At 36.1% G+C, this 16,658-nt stretch overlaps 1 protein-coding gene across 3 annotated transcripts in view; it reads left to right on the top strand.

Moving 5' to 3' along the window:
* The window catches only part of FAM135A (family with sequence similarity 135 member A), a 78,893-nt gene that overhangs the window by 39,669 nt on the left and 22,566 nt on the right, over positions 1-16,658 (top strand). For 2 of the 3 annotated variants that reach the window (XR_011808517.1, XM_038176078.2), the window contains exons 10-15: positions 1,286-1,363; positions 3,533-3,582; positions 5,325-5,480; positions 11,935-12,008; positions 12,326-12,480; positions 12,725-15,029. Coding sequence is in view for 2 of the 3 variants with exons in the window: in XM_038176078.2 (XP_038032006.2) it covers positions 1,286-1,363; positions 3,533-3,582; positions 5,325-5,480; positions 11,935-12,008; positions 12,326-12,480; positions 12,725-15,029 (2,818 nt within the window). In the remaining variant the exon portion in view is untranslated. The remainder of the gene's footprint in view (positions 1-1,285; positions 1,364-3,532; positions 3,583-5,324; positions 5,481-11,934; positions 12,009-12,325; positions 12,481-12,724; positions 15,030-16,658) is intronic. The other variant, XM_038176079.2, reaches the window with a different exon arrangement.

Raw genomic sequence — 16,658 nt, 5'->3', positions numbered from 1 at the left:
ATGAATGACTCAACTTTTAGTCTGTCTTGTAAGGACAAAATGCACTTTTTGCCAAATAGAATCTGTTGGCACTATTGTTATTGTAAAGACAGGCTAAGATTGTGTCTTGATACTTAAATGGTTCAGGTAGGACCTTAAATTCCCCTAGAACATTCTTACAAAATACATGTAATGGAAAGAAGCTGACAATCAAATTACATAGTCGGAAGGTATCTTTTAGTCTTCATTAACATCACAACAAAAAAAAAAAAAAAAAAAAAACACCCCTTAAAACCTTCGGTGGTAGTTGAATCAGACCTTTAGTCATGTCTCTGGATGACTTAGCTTACCCTAACGAGATACAAGCTTGAAAAGAAATACTCAAAATAAATAAATAAATTAAAAGAAAATTAGTACTTACATTTAACATACATTGTATATATTTTGCTCATGGTTTGTTTCCTGTGTTGTTATTTTGTTATTATGGTATTTTGCTTTTTGTTTTAATTCTTAAGTTTCTGCTATAATTATTTTCTTATTTCTGAATCTTTTTTTTTTTTTCATTTATTGCAGTTATTTTGTATATACATTGATTGGGGAAATTGATATAACAAAAAGAACTAATAATGTAAATACTAATTATGCTATTATTACTCACTCTTTGCTCATGTAAAATAACCAGTGCTTATCATTAACACTAATTTCTCTAAAATCTATCAACAGTTAACAATAATAATTTAAAAAGGAACAAAAAGCCATGTTTCTGTGATGTCTATAAAAAAATGAAGCTCTCTGGACTTCACAAAGAACAAAACTCTCTCTTGCATTTATTTCTAATTTTTAAAGTAAACGAACTGTTTTTTGGTGGAGATTTTATATGACCTTTGCAGAAGAGAATCTCGAGTCCCGTTTATATCTCAAATCGTCACTTTTTAATGTTCAATTAAATTATAACCTCCCTAATTTTGTTTCTTCTGTTCGCTTTGCTGTTGCTCTCTCATATAATTTTTTTAAAAGACAGTGATTTTGCAGAAGCATGTGGAGACAACTGTTGGACTCAGTAACTGTAATTGACCATTTAAGTATTACTGGTTTCAGAAAATCAAAGAATGGTAGCATAATGTATATCATGAGTGATACCTAATCTAGAAATTACACCAAAATTATATGCTTTCATGTACTGATCTAACTGCACTAATTGCTAGGCTAGCAATAAGCTTTTTTACTAACTTTAAGGCAAATAATAAATCAAAGATGAAAAAAGGAGTGTAGTAACTAGTCATGTGTGTGCAATCCCTATAACTAGCCAAGGCCAGCATGCAGGTCCTTTATGAACGCCTTCTCAGAAGAAAATTTCCACGAACCCAGAGAGACGCCTACCTAGGTATGTTTGCAAAGCAGGTGATATAACCCCTCAGATATTTATTAATAATATAAAACGTTATATTATTTTGTAAACAGGAACACTATTTCACTATTTAGCCATAGTGAGAGCATGTTGAACTCTGAAATCTGTAGAATTGAACTACTTATTTTTAGGTCTGAGTGTAGATAATAAAATAAGAAAATATTATGCTTTGTTTTAGTGTTGTTCTATTTTAATAAACAAATGATTGAAGAGTTCAGTCAGTTGTCACCATTTAAATAAAATAGCTAAAATTATTTTTTTTCTTTATAATTTATTTTATTTAGTTCATTACAGACTTTGTTTTTGTTTGTTTTTAATAATTAAAGGATAGTATTTATTCTTCCTGTGAAATCTTTCAGATTGCTTTTGGTATCTCAAGGTTTGATTCTTACAAACACTACACAAGATGTTCTTAAAGCTTAGGGTGCATTTGTCCACATCTAAATGGACGGCCTTCCCTTTGGAGAGAGTCACTGTTGGTTTGATGTTGGACAAAGTACAGTGCTGTTTAAGCACAAGGCAGTTTATGATGAGAGAAGAATAAAATGGCAGTTCAGCCCATAGTAGGACACCAACTTAATCATGAATAACTGCATTTTTGTTTAAAAAATAAGTCAAAACTACTTTAGCTGAGCCAGTAAAATTTTATTAGATGTATGAACAATGCTGCTATAAAACAGTTAATTTTGTCTAGTCTTGTATTGTCTAGTGGGGTTTTTTGTTGTTTATTTTTGGTATTGTAGGTTTTTTGATAGCATTATAATTTAGGATTTTCAGAAATGACTTCAGACGTCAGCTTTACCTATTGTATCAAACCTACGCACAGTCTCAGTGTGGCAGACAAGATGACTACTTAGTATTGTGTCTCAAAAGTGAACCATCTGATTTTTTCACTAATGACAAAATCTGTGTGGCCACAAACACTCCAAAAGACATATATAATGTGTATATAAAATGTTTTCAGATGTTTTCAGAGCAATTATCAAGTGCTGGCTAGTTATCAGGTGCAAGTAGTTTATTTCAAAAACATTTCTAAACTTGTTTCTGAGAACTTCATATATTTCTATATTGCATATTTCCTCAGAACGTTGAGTTGTGTGAGTTAATTTGTCATTAAGTTTAAACCTAGACATAAGGTATTGCAATTATTTGAAAATCAATATATGCTCAGCAAATCCAGATGGTATCATTCAAAGACCAGATGACTAAGCAAGCTATTGCTGTTCTACAAGCCTACATTCATTATCCATATCCTAAACATATTATTGTGGGTTTGGAAGCATGTTTTTTTGGTGTATGTTTTTAAGTAAAACTGCTTTTTTTTCCCTTAATACTGTTTTCCGAAAAATAACTTAAATATTTGTCAGAAATAATTTTAGGTTTGTGAATTACTCCCTTGTTACTGGTACCTCAGATGTAGAAGGAAATCTTATCATAGTGCAATGTTATTATTTAATTGATCGGATTTGCTTGAGTAGAAAAGCAATGATTAATAAGGAACAGTATCTTACATGAAGGAATAAAGACATTGGAGGTTGTGATGCAATTTAAGCTGCCATAGCATGGAAGATTGAGTTACTCGTGACATTGAGCTTTTGAGGGAAAGATGAATTAGAGAACAGTTTTATCTGACCAAACTATAACTCATCAGACAAGAATCTATGTTTATTTATGTAGCTTACAAATCAGGTAAATAGTATACCTGTAGAAAAACGGTGCTGAATTAACAAATGTCTGGAAAATCTGAGGTAGAAGATAAGTTGTGTTACCTTGGTTTTGAGTGATAATATTGCTGCTGAATAGCTGAGCAGTTCTAATGTGCAAACTATATAATACAGTGCTTGCAAGTGTAACTTGGAATAAAAAAAATTGTATCCTTGATGAGATCTGAGGATAAGTCTTCATGATACCTGGCTGCAAACCATTTTTTATTGACCATGTTCTATCCTCAATCTCAGTCATTAGTAAGAAATTACTTTATCATTTACTTAATTTAAAGTTGATTGTGATATTTAATGTGACATCCAGTTTTATTTGATAGTTTCATTTCTTTTTAAAGTTTGTAAATTGTTTTGTGAGATAATAGGTTTTACTATGCGACTCGGACAGTATGTTTCTCATAGTTATATACTCTCATCTTTCCAGAAAACATAGACGTAGAAGTCCGTCTTACAGAGTTGTGTGAAGAAGTAAAGGTACTACTTTACATTTGTTGAATAGTAGAGTATTCTGATTTTACATGGTACTTGGGAATAAACTGTTTAGGTGGTAACATCCTGTATTTTTTTTGCCAACGTTTCTTTTGACTGTTCTTTCAAGGAGTAATCACTTGACTGACTCAAAAACTTACCTACTGATCTACTGGCTCAGCATGGCAGTAGTAGCCATGGTAACTATTAACGATCATAAAACCGAAGATTATAGAAAGATGGATTGCTTGGATTAAAATCATAGTTTGAATTTTATGCATTCATTATTTGAATCCCTTCTTTCTGAAGATTTCAAACAACAGTTACAAGATCAAGCATGAATAATAAATTGTACAAATGCAGATTCTCCAAGGCATACCCTCATCCAGAAGGACTTGTCCTGAGGCTGTCTCCTTCTGTTTTCCATGCATTCTCAAGCAAATACTGTCCACTATAGATTACTTAGACTTGTCTTCTCAGCTCTCTTCCATGTGCACCGGACAGAATTAGCCTCAGCTGATTTCCTTATCACAGACAAATTTAAAGCAGAAGTTTGAAAACGTTTTTGCAGGATGGTCCATGCTTTGTTGCTGAGTGGGCTCTCTACCCAGCTTTTGTAGTAGACTTCACTTTCATTCAGTTGTATCGCAATTGCAAGGAAATGTAATACTGACATTGAAAGGATGCTATTTGTATAGCTGGAGACAAAGAAAGCCAACACAGTTTGCTCTCTGTGAGCAACTGATAATCTTATTTTATAAACTAGAAAGGCTTTTTTTTTTTTTTACATTTACATAGTTTCTATGTATTTTCTTGTACTTAAGATAATTTTTTGTTAGTTCTTCCCTTAGCTTGCTAAACTATATTTGTTTTTTTTTTTTTCCATTTTCTCCTTTCTGTTCTTTTATGCAGTTCTCTTCCAAAGTTCCTTTTATTTCTACTGTTGCCTACTAAGTTGGTGTTTCAGTATTTGTAATCCTTTTTTATGCTTCCCCTTTAATACTGCTGGTGTTGGATCTTTACTATACTTACTTTTTAAACCCTTTGCCTCAATGCCTTATCTGTCTCCAATTAGTTTTGGAAAAGCTAGATTTTTTTCTGAAGTTATAGGGAACATAAGTCTAACAATTTACAGTTGACTTGTATGGAACTGGATCACAGGATTACAGTACACTCTTAGAAAGAAAAACTTGTTTTGCACTGAATTTCTATGACCTTGTCCTAGGAAACCTATTCTATAACTATCAAATAGTGTAACATTGATTCCTGAACATGTTTAAAGTGTATGTAGATATATAGTGACATATAAGCATTATTGTAAGTTATTAATACTCCAAAGTGGAAATGTCTTCTTTTTTTTTTTTTTAAGATTGTATCAAATTTGGGCTAATATATCTAGAATCAATTTCCTGTTTTCTAATTCTCATTGCTTTCAGGCACTATATTTTTGCATGTTGGAAAATCAAACAGTTGCAATTCATAGTTATGGTTGCTATTAATGGGTTTGTTGCCTCAATTTAAGATCATGAGTCCTAACGCTAATAGACATCTAGATAATATTTAAAATAATAATAAAAAAAATTGTTAGCATTGTAATATAACAATTCAATTCTAATACTTTGACAAAACAGGTCTCATTTGGAAGTTATTTTTAAAATTAAATTTCTTACTAATACTTTTTTTTTGATATTTTTTTTGTCTGTTCACTGTGGTCTAGTAATCATGTAAATCTTTCTTCCATACTTCAGAAAATGGAAAATCCCGATGAACTGGCAGAACTTATAAATATGAATCTTGCTCAGCTTTGCTCACTTCTAATGGCTCTCTGGGGGCAATTTCTGGAGGTCATTACTTTACAAGAGGAGGTCACAGCATTGCTTGCACAAGAGCATCACACATTAAGAGTAAGTATTAACTCTGGTGTTATAAAAGGGATGTTACTGGGACACGTTATGATGGAAATGAGACTCCAAATTGTAATTTTTCTGGTTTTATTGGGGAAAGGTAGTTGGAATCACAAAGGGAGCTGTTACATTGCATTGGTTAGTTTGTATATAATGTTGTTAGAGCATATTCTTGGAATATATATAAAGTACATACATATAAAATACACATGAAGTACGTTGTTTATGTTTATTCACTGATTGTTTGAATAAGAAACGCGTTTCAGTAGGCAAATTGCAGTCTGTGGGAGATGTGTTTGTGTAAAATGATGTATTTTTCTGCAGGAGCAATGTCTAGTGCCCACTCATTTTCCTTCCCTACTGCAGTTAGGCTGCCAGATTACATCATAAAATGAAATGTATTTTTCTTCTGATTTGAGAACTGATAACGTTCCTAAGCTTTGAAAGGGTTCTGAAGTGGGATTTCAAAAAAGAAGAGACAATTTGGACATGATTTGGCATTTATGTGTGTGCATGTATAAAAACTGATACATGGTAACTACACACGCAGTAGATCTGATAATGTGTATATACACTTGCTGCTTTCTACATGCAAAACCAGAGCATATGGTTAAATATTTTCAAGTATGAACTAAACCTTTGCCCTTATCTTCTATTAAATATATATTTTCCTTCCCTCTTTTGTGGTCAAGGATTTGAAGAAACATAACGTTTAAAATTTTTCAGGGAGTAAAATTCATTTAAACAAACAACACTTCCCAGCACCCTTGTTCTGCAATCACACAACTTGATCTTTAGCTAGCATCACATCTGTACTGTCTGACATCATAATCCATACATATACCACATATACATAAGAGGTCATTTTAAGATTTTATCTGGAGGCTCTCCATGTAAAATCATTTGCAGAGAGTTTATTCGTAGGTCTGGTTAGTGAGAGTATGGTATCAGTGGTTTGTAAATAGTGACAATCCAAAATAAAGTTTTGCAAATTTTAGTTTGCAAAGATTTGATTTGTTTAACCAGGTTTTCTATCACTTGCATCAGAAGCCTTCTTTGTTTAGTTCTGTAGGGGAAACTGATTACAAGGGATACTTGGATTGGGGTCTTACATAAAGCCTTGAAAAATCACACTGTTGAGTGAGGGAATTGTGGTTGTGCCAATAGTCTGTTCTGGAGAAGAAGTGAGATCTTTCAGAAAGAGCGCAAGACTTGTTAGAAATTTGTTAGAATGAGCATGCTAGCTATCTATTACTGGCTATTTATGAGTCTTACCTGCGTTTCTCTGCTTCTCGTATAAATTCTGGAATCCTTCAACTGGGGTGGAAGCTATAAAATGAGAATATTGTTTCTATTAACCTGCATTTGCATTCAACTGCTGCTAAGGTAGTGTTTGTACAAGTATACGTTGAATAGAGCCAAAAGTATTAATGTTTTTATTTTAATTGGACCAATGTAAAATATGTGTGTATGCTAGTAATGATAGCTTAGCTTCTTAAATGTGGTTCTTAAAGTCTCCAATTTATGTCATTTTCCCTAGCTCTCAAATACTTTAAGAACTGAATTTTACTGCAGTTCTTTTAGGGAATATAAATCAAAGTATTTGGGGCATGAATTGAGATATTGTGTGTATTAAAAATATTTTTGTGAAAACTGGAAAGCATCACAGAATCTGGATAGGATTTCCCTTCCTCCCTTCCTTCTGACTCAGGATTTGTTGGAATCATGCCTGACCAGTCCACAGTCCCACATTACATCTTCATCTCCAACTTGGAGAGCGATGGATTCAAAGGGTAGATCGTTCACTAGATAAGGAATTGGCTTGAAGGCTGCACCCAGAGGGTGGTGGTCAATGGCTCAATGTCTAGGTGGAGGCCAGTGATGAGTGATGTCCCTCAGGGGTCTGTCCGTGGACCGGTGCTGATTGATATCTGTACCAATGACATAGGCAGTGGGATCAAGTGCACCCTCAGCAAGTTTGCAGATGACACCAGGCTGAGTGGTGTGGTTGATACAATAGAAGGAAGGGATGCCATCCAGAGGGACATGGACAGGCTGGAGAAGTGGGCCCATGTGAACTGCACAAGGTTCAACAAGGCCAAATGCAAGGTCCTGCACCTGGGCCGGGGCAATCCCAGGCATGAGGACAGGATGGGAGAAGAACTCACTGAGAGCAGCCCTGCAGAGAAGGATTTGGGGGTTCTGGTGGGCAAAAAGCTTGACAGGAGCCAGCTGTGTGTGCTTACAGCCCAGAAGGGCAACTGTGTCCTGGGCTGCACCAGCAGAGGGGTGGGCAGCAGGCCATCCTGTTAGCTGTCACTCTGCATAAATAATCTTGTTTCAAGCATCACATCATATGCAAATTTTGCTTCTTACTAAGAGGAAAAGAAAACATTTTTCTTTAATAAAAGCAGCAGAAATACTCTTTTCTTTAGGTATTAAGCTGCATTTGCAGCACAGTGGTGGCGAGATGAAGATGGTTGCATAGTCCTCCATGTAGCTTGCTACTGGGTGATACTTGATCTGTAAAACTTCTGAGTTTTCAGGGTTGAACTCAGAGCTGACCCTTGTTATTACTGAAAATGTTCTTATTTTTTATTAAATATATATGTATATATAAAGCTTATTTTATTTTTGAAAGAAGTGGCCAGTTGCTATTTCTTACTGAGTTCTGCAGTTACTGGATACTGCAGTATCTGTCCAAACATCGAAGTCTGAAAAAGAGATGCAGGACAGAGGTAATCTTAAACTTACCTTTTATTTAGGGCCTGATAACGAAGAGCAAGTAGGCTGTCTCCAAGGCTGCCGTCTGGCACGAATTGAATAATACAGCATTGAGAAGGAAATTTTACCTGAGCCAATTTGCATAAATGTGATCATACCTAATTTTACAAGCACTAATTCGCAGATACTACACTGGTTTCCTGTAGTCCCAAGATGTGAAGAGCTGGTGCAAGCAATTTGCAAATATGTGCAATTAAATATATATAAGAAAACATACTGCCAGCCGAGCAGGAGTCAGCACTGCGGAACTTCAGTAAACTTTAACATTAAAAAGGGATGGTGAATTTGAGCCATGGTATTTTTAAGATCTTCACTGATTCTGGATACTGTTTTTGAGGGCTTACTATAACATTTTGTAATTTGCATTAATAGTCTTTTGAGACTATAAACCTTTATATAAACTTTGGGGAAACCTGGAATGCTCATGTTTCACTAGAGGCATAATCTGCATGTTAAATGATGTAGACTTTCTGGTTAGTGAATGTAGGTGGAATTTGAGAGATGACCTACTAATTATAATTACTCTCTTGAGAGAATATCTGTCTTTTCTGAAATAAGATTTTTGCACGATACAAAATTTCTGTCCTTTTATTTTAGAAATTGATGTTCTCATCTGGTTTATATTGGATTCTAAATCTTTTCTAAATTTACCTTTTCATCTTGCAGTATTCGTAGACTACGCTCTCCACTGGAAATTTCTCCCTTGGAAAGTTTTATATTAATCTAAAACAAATGAATGCTTTTAGGGACTCATTCATCTGACTGGCTTAGATGTCTTAAGTAAAATATCCCCTAGAAATGCCTGTCATCTGTATTTGGTCAAATCATTTTCACCCTCTGTGCATAGGTGCTTTTGCTGGAGTATTGTTAGAAAATAAGATTTTAATTGCTACATAAAAAGCAGGGAGAATTCAGATTAGAACATCCATCAGCTACAATAGCCCACCAACAAGGTTTGCAACTACATTGAAAAAAATGATTAAGATATTTTATATTACACACAGTTTGCACACTATCTTTGTTTCATAGTGACATCTTCTGGTAGGTCTGAACACGTTATTCCAAAATGATTTCTTATGGTTTGATTAGTCCTAAAATAGGAGAACTGGGAACCAAGATCTGAGTGCTGCTACTCATTGGTGTGCCTGGGACTCAGTATGTACTCCACAGCAGTTCTTCTGTCCAATTTTTTTTCTGCTTACGTTGGGAAGACCATCGAGTGCATAATTTGGGGAAGCCTGTAGGGACTGGGAGCAGTGCCTACAATTCCCTCCTGCAAAGCCGTTGCGGAGTCAGCTCAAGTTGGTAGCATCTGAGTCACCAGTGCCAGCTGGTGGGCACTCTGCTGCTGCAAAGCCTGCTTAACAGTGTCCTAGCAAACGTCTCAGTCCCTCCATTAGGTACACACTGATTAAGCGTAATAAACCACTGTTGTGAGGGTTTTTTGTTTTTTGTTTCTTTAATACTCATTATCTGGGCATTTGGAGCAATTTTGGAGCTTGCTTCCAACTCGTTTTCTACTGTTGCTGTTACGCTAAATGCTGTCGGAGCTGAGAACCAGATTTTCTTCAAAAGCACTGGAATTAATTAAGCAATTACAAATGGGATTTATTGCAACCAGCCTTACTTTTCTGTTGGAGGTATTGGCAGAATTGCCAATAAAGATTTGTTGATCTGTTTTCCGTGTAAGCCCAGTTTTGGTTGGTGGTAAACTGATTGCTTGCATCCAAAAGCACTTTGCTCCCCTACTGGGAAACAGCTATACGCCCTTTTCTTGGCTCAAAACACAGACATCTAATTGGAAAATGCTCCTGTTTTATTTTCTATTATGCAATCAATTAGGATATGTAATTAATTTTTAGGTTGCTGAGTTTAGTATGATAACCAGTCCAGTCTTAATGATTGAGTGCTCTGATATCTAGATTTTAAACAGTAAAACAACATTGTACCTTTCTGGGGGAAAGGCTGAGAGTTAGCCCTGACAAAATGACATATTTGCAAGGTAGACATCTGTTTAGAAAAGGAGCTGGAAAAGCACAGGGGCCTAGTTAGGAACGCTTGGTTCTAAACCAGCAGGTGTGTGCATAAACTCAGAGTGCCATTTCTGAAGGTGTGTGTGTGTCTGGTCACTGCTGAGAATAGAAGTTGCATTTACAAGGCAGTATAAAATGTAATGCTTTCTGTTGCTTCAAAACATTTTCTGTGACTATTCACAGGTGATACATCACTGAGATTTATTTCATATACAAAGCAAATAGGATTTTGAGAGGTTGGGATGGAAGGACGTTTATCCCCTAGTACAGCTTAGAGATAGGGGGTTTTAATGTTTGTGTGAGGTTTTGATGTTGTTTTGTTTGTTTAGTTGAGTTTGTTTGGTTTTTTTTAGGCACCTCAGAGCATTTTTTTTAACCAGGTTTTCTTATATTAAGATGGGGTGGGGAAAAAAAAAAGAAAAAGGTGGAAATTACAGAAAGTGAAACTCGTGGTCACTGTCTGGGAAATTAGATAAAGCAAGAGGAAAGCCCAGAGTACCTTGGGAAAATGAAAGAGCAGGGGGCCAAGAAGTGGTTGGTGAATAATAATTGGTTAAGTAGACTAGCTGCATATGTATGTGGTTATCTAAATGGGATAGAAAATTTGTTTTAATTTCTGTAAACAAATTGGCGTTTATGCTCAAGGTAACGCATAAGCAGTTGCCAACAGCTTCTGTATAGCACGTTCTCTTTCTTGTATGTCATGCGACAAGAAACAAACTAAAGCGTACTAACGTAGTGCATTGAATTGCACATTTTGATGCACTTAATCGGGCAGTTGCTAAAACAAAAGCTCCAAAAATGCATTCAGATTGAATTAATATTTTAATGTAATACTGGAAATAGGAGAAATCTGATTTGCAAAATTTTGGCTTTTCTAGATATTTTAGATATATATTATCTAGTCAATTGCTGTATAATTCACACTATTTCATGTCTACATAGCTGATGATAAAAAAATAGGCTTCCATATGTTATTAAATACCATTTTAATATTGTATGGTTTATTAACTTCAGGCATACAATAGTCTTGAATACAATGCCTATAATTAGCATACATTCTGTTATTTATCAATCACAGCTGAAATCTTTACAAACAAAAGATTTTTTGCACAATGTTTTAGTCGTGGGCAAGAGGGTATTCATGAAATGTTTAAAACATATGTCTCAAGCTCATGTAATGGGTTTCTCCTTCGAAAGGTAATCCTCGAGCCCATTCAGAAGTGTCCATCAAACAGTTATTTCCTTTCCTGTCACTGAAATTTCTAATAGTTTTTTGTGTGTTATTATTTCAGGTGGGCCTGGTTTAGATGATTCATTTCTTGGTAATCAAGTTTTCAGCAGGCAACTGAGTCTTATATAATTCCCCTCAGTCATCTAGTGCACAAGTTAAAATTTTCATTTCACTTTCAAGTCTTGTCCATGGTATCCTCTTCCCCCTTTGCCCAGACTGAACATTAAAAAACCAAACTGCCACCACCAAAAACTATACATGTAATTTAATTATTATTCAATTATTATTATTACTACTATGTAATCCAATTCAAGTTAATAGCATTGCAGTGTAATAATCCTGGTGAATTTTCAGAACTTGTGTGTAATACACAATTAGCTCTAACATTATTTGGATCTTGCAGGTGCGCAGATTTGCAGAAGCATTCTTTTGTCTTGAGCATCCTAGGCAAGCTGCCCTTGCCTATCAAGAACTACAGTGAGTAGCCTTTTGAAGTGCATAACATTTAGCATGTAGTTATTTTGTAGTTAACATTGTGTAGAAGTACTGTCTTGCGAAAATACTTATATAAGTTCAAAAGAAACTTAATTTTCTTAAATAGAGATTTCAAGTTTTTTAGTGAAGAACATACAAGATAAGACAGTGCAATTCAAATGAGTAATGGAATAATTTTTGTATTAAATAAGTGATTAGAGGAAAAGCTTCTGCTAAAGGAGTTAAACTACTGCTGATTTCTGTTAATGTAAAAATAAGCAGTTCTATTTTTTCATGTAGGACTACTTCATTTTTTTCAGTGCTCAGAGTCATCTACAGATGTGTGCAGCTATCAAAAACACTTCCTTCTGCAGTTCTCTTCCACCCCTCCCTATTGAATGCAGTGAACTAGATGGAGATATGAACTCCTTGCCCATAATCTTTGAAGATCGGTATTTAGATTCAATAACTGAAGGTAAACACACCTCACAGTGCAGTTTCTTTTTGAAAAAAAGAGCAAAAGTGATGTAAAAACTGATTATTTTTCTTGTCGTTTCTTGATGGTTACGAAGGAGTATGCTTGTTTGTTAGGAAATGTTTTTATAGTTTGAGTTTTGAGGATGTGTAAAATTCTGTAATTACCAGTGTTTTATAGCTTCAGCTACTTCCATAATCTTGTTGTAAACAATCCTTTTTTTTCTCACTTCTTTTGGTAAAAGATCTGGATGTACCCTGGTTGGTTGTTCAGCATCTTCCAAGGTCAGAGTCCAATAAACTGGATAAATTTGAAGCTGAAGAAGGTTTTGTAGCTGGATTTACTAGCCCGGAATTGAAAATAAGACCTGCAGGTGCTTCCAACCTTTGGCATTCAGAAAGTGAAAAGATGCTAACAAAGTCTTTGAAAGGGAAAAATGAAGATGCAAATAAACCTAAAGTTAAGGTTACTAAGCTCATGAAAACAATGAAACCTGAAAACACAAAAAAAGTCGTGAAACAGAACTCTAAGGACTCTGTGGTCTTAGTAGGCTACAAATGTTTGAAAAGTGCAGCACTGGAAGATGCCTCTAAAAGTTCAGAAGGCAGGCCTTCATATAATGCTAGTGAAGGGCTGGACCCTACGTTAAGTGGATTTCCTTGTGATACAAAGACCTGCACCAGGCAAATAAGTCAAAGAGAGTTTACATGTTTGTCATCTGGAACTGAGGAAAAGACTGCCAAGACTGAAGGCGTTCAACCAAGTCAGGGTAGCCCCGTGCACTGTGAAAACACGGCTCTTTTTGGTAGACTTACAATCTCCCAGGCAGGTCCTGGAACTGTACAAATAGATAGTGCTCTGCAACCCAGAGGTACACTTGAAGGAGGTCAGCCAGCTTCCTCGGGGGTCAGGACGATTGAGGTCAAACCAAGTAGTAAGAACCCCTATGAAGGGGAGAAAGTAACTGTTCATATTGGATCGTGGTCGGAGTTCCCGCAGGATGGAGTACAAGGGGAGAATTTGCAGACGCCCAATATTCAGGCTTCAGAATCTGGAAATAAACTGCATTCAGTAGAACCAGTGCTTGAAAAGGAAGACGTCCACGAAAAAAACTTGCGACACACCAGTGATGTCTTGACAAAACTGAAAAATAATCAGCCTAGTTTATCTACAAAAGAAAGCCAACTTTCTGTAAGTGGGGACATGACTAAATTACCAGATGTTAGTGTGACGTATGCCTCTTCTAGGTTTTCAGATTCTGGTATAGAAAGTGAACCAAGTTCTTTTGCAACTCTCCCCAACCCTGATCAGGTTTTTGAAAATGTTCAAGGGCAAAGTGTATACAATACTGAGAGATTATTTCCTCAGCTTTTGCTAAAACCAGACTGTGCTATAAAAAATGCATTGGAAAGCCATTGTACTGAGAGTACCAGCGCTGTAAGTGAAATACAATCATCCCTGACATCCATAAATTCTTTGCCTTCAGATGATGATGAACTCTCACCTGATGAAAATTCAAAGATAACTGTTGTACCTGAATGCCAGCTAAGTGACAGTAAAACTGTATTGGATCTTGGAGCAGTTGACTTGCCAAAATGCGATGACATTAAAAAATCAAATACCAGTTTGCAGCAACAGTGTGTTCTATTTTCAGGACATTCAGATAATGAAACTCTGTCTATACATTCCTCTCTCTCAGGAACAAAAGATCTGCTAGGCTTAGTTGTTTCAGATGAAGTTACATCTACTGATTTGAAAAGTAACAGCCCACAGGCAGAACTTGGCACAACTTGCAAAGGCTCTCAGGACCTTGAAAGGCATCATAACACTACCGAAGAAACAGTTAAATTGCATTTAGAAATCACTTGCATGAGTGAGCCATCTGTTGTTTCAGGTTCTTCATCTGTAAGTGCAGGGTACGAGGTTGAAAAAACAAGTGAAGGAAAATATAACGAGCCTTTAGAACTAAAGGAAACAGCGGAAGAATTGTCAGCAGCTAAAAGTGAAACTGGTACAGATAATCCTTCTCCCACCAGTAGTACTGATATTGTAAAGCAAGGGCTTGTAGAAAACTATTTTGGCTCTCGAAGCAGCACGGATATTTCAGATATTTGGCCTATGGACAACAGCAATCCTGTTAGCCCTCAAAAAGATATGTATGAAAAGCAAATTATTTGCTCTTCCCAACAAGATGAGGAAGAAGAGGACGATCAAGAAATGATTGAAAATGGGTATTATGAAGAAACAGACTATGGTATATTAGATGGAGCTTCCAGTGCTGACCAGGATCATGGTTTAACAGAAGAAAGAGCCCTGAGATCTGAAAGGATTGATAGCGGGCATCTGCGAGACGGAATGACTGTGCCTCCCGTCTGTACTCCTGGTTGTCTGTCTTTTCCATCTTCTCTGAGAGACTCTCCTTGCAATGTTATCTGTTCTTCAAGGAGTAAATCTGATGCAATTACACAGCAGCCAGGCAGCACATCCTACAGCTCAGCTTCTTCATCTGTTTCCTGGTATGAAAGCTCCCCAAAACCTCAAATGCTAGCGTAAGTGACTGTTTTAAAACAAAGTTTATTTGCTTTTAGAAATGATGTTAATTAGTGTAAAAGGGGGAAAGAAATGTGGTTATGCTCAAGTGCCCCCAAGACAGTGTCTTGTGGATCCTGTATATTCAAGTAACATCACATTTTAGATGTTAATATGGAAAATGTGTTAGCACATAATTCCTTATATGATTTACATTTTAATTTCATGTGGTTTCACAAACTTCAAGCAAAATGCATGTATCTTGTTTCTTTAATATGTTCCTTTTTAAAAAATAAGCATTCAACCGAAAAGTGATGTTGGAGTGGCTACTGAGCATAAAAAATGGTGTTTAATGAAATGGAAGCTGTTAAAATAGCACGTACGGAAAAATATGCTTTGAGTTTAAAAGCATAAAAGCAAAAAGTATCTGTAACTTACTGTGTGTTCTATTTATTGTGAAGCTATTTTGCAATGCTGGCCAAGATTGCAGCCTTATTTTTTAATCTTAACTTCAAATATCCAAAATGTAACACCTCTAAATTACACTACACTGTGGGTACCAGGAAGGTCAAATTTAGAGGAACATCGGGGATCCCGGATGCAAAAATAGGAGTTTCTCTAATAATCCCTGTTGCTAACGGAACATGGGAAGCAGCAGCGTTATGAGCTGTGCTGTACTGGAAGCAAAATGTTGCTATCAGAATGAAGAAGGCTTGGAAGAGAAGTAGGAATGAGGAGAAAAATCAGCAGACAAAAGAGATAAAGACCAGACAGTTTGTGGTAAGCAGGAGGAAGGATCTAGTGGTTGTGGAGGAAACAAGATTGGAAGTGAGAAGACAGAAATGTAGCTTTGAGATAACGGGGACTGCCATGGACTAGGTTGAAAAGCTAGTTGAAAGCTCTGTGGCTTTCTGTAACGATAAAAGAAAGAGGACACTCAGAGTAAAATCAAGAACTTGGCCTTGGGGAAAGCAGTCACTCTGAGACCAAACTTGGGTACATCTCATTCATTAAACATTCCTGTGGTTACAAACTAAGTAAACTGCTGCAGAGAGATAAGACCAGCTCTCTGCAGCAGTCTCTGTTCAGGCTGACTTTATTGAGGTTTGCTCTTACCAGTTAGTGAGGAATGAGCTAAAGAAAAAGCTGGGGAACCAGAGAACAAAAAGCAGAGTGAGAGGAAAACAAGGAACGGGCAGAAGAGGACAGACTATGGGTTGATACTGAGGGGTCATGTAAAAAAGACAAATTAAGGAGAGAAAGAAGCAAGGCTGTTTGAAGCGTTGCAGGGAAAACTGATGCACAACTTTGTAGAAAGGTCATACACAAAGAAACTTCAGAAAGGGAGAAGCACGAGGAACTCCTGGCACTTGGGCAGCTAATAGAAGCTATAGAGTAAGTCCTCTCCTAATAGGTAAGAGATCAGAGGTCTGGATCTAGTTTCTTCTGAAGCAAATAACAATTACTCAGCATATTAAAGGAGCTTTATAGTGAGCCAATTCAGCACTAACTCTGCTAACCTAGCAAATAGGTTTTAAATTTGGCAAGAATTATCAGAAGTCACTGGAAATCTTTATCTTGACTTTACAGGAATTAGAACCAGATCTAATGTTGTTATTGCAGTTAAACAAAGCTGTCACTTACTCAAG

Source organism: Anas platyrhynchos, chromosome 3 (assembly GCF_047663525.1).
Source record: "Anas platyrhynchos isolate ZD024472 breed Pekin duck chromosome 3, IASCAAS_PekinDuck_T2T, whole genome shotgun sequence".
In the NCBI taxonomy this organism is placed as follows: domain Eukaryota; kingdom Metazoa; phylum Chordata; class Aves; order Anseriformes; family Anatidae; genus Anas; species Anas platyrhynchos.
The sequence above is the reverse complement of the archived record's forward strand: the minus strand, read 5'-3'. Positions and strand labels throughout refer to the sequence as shown.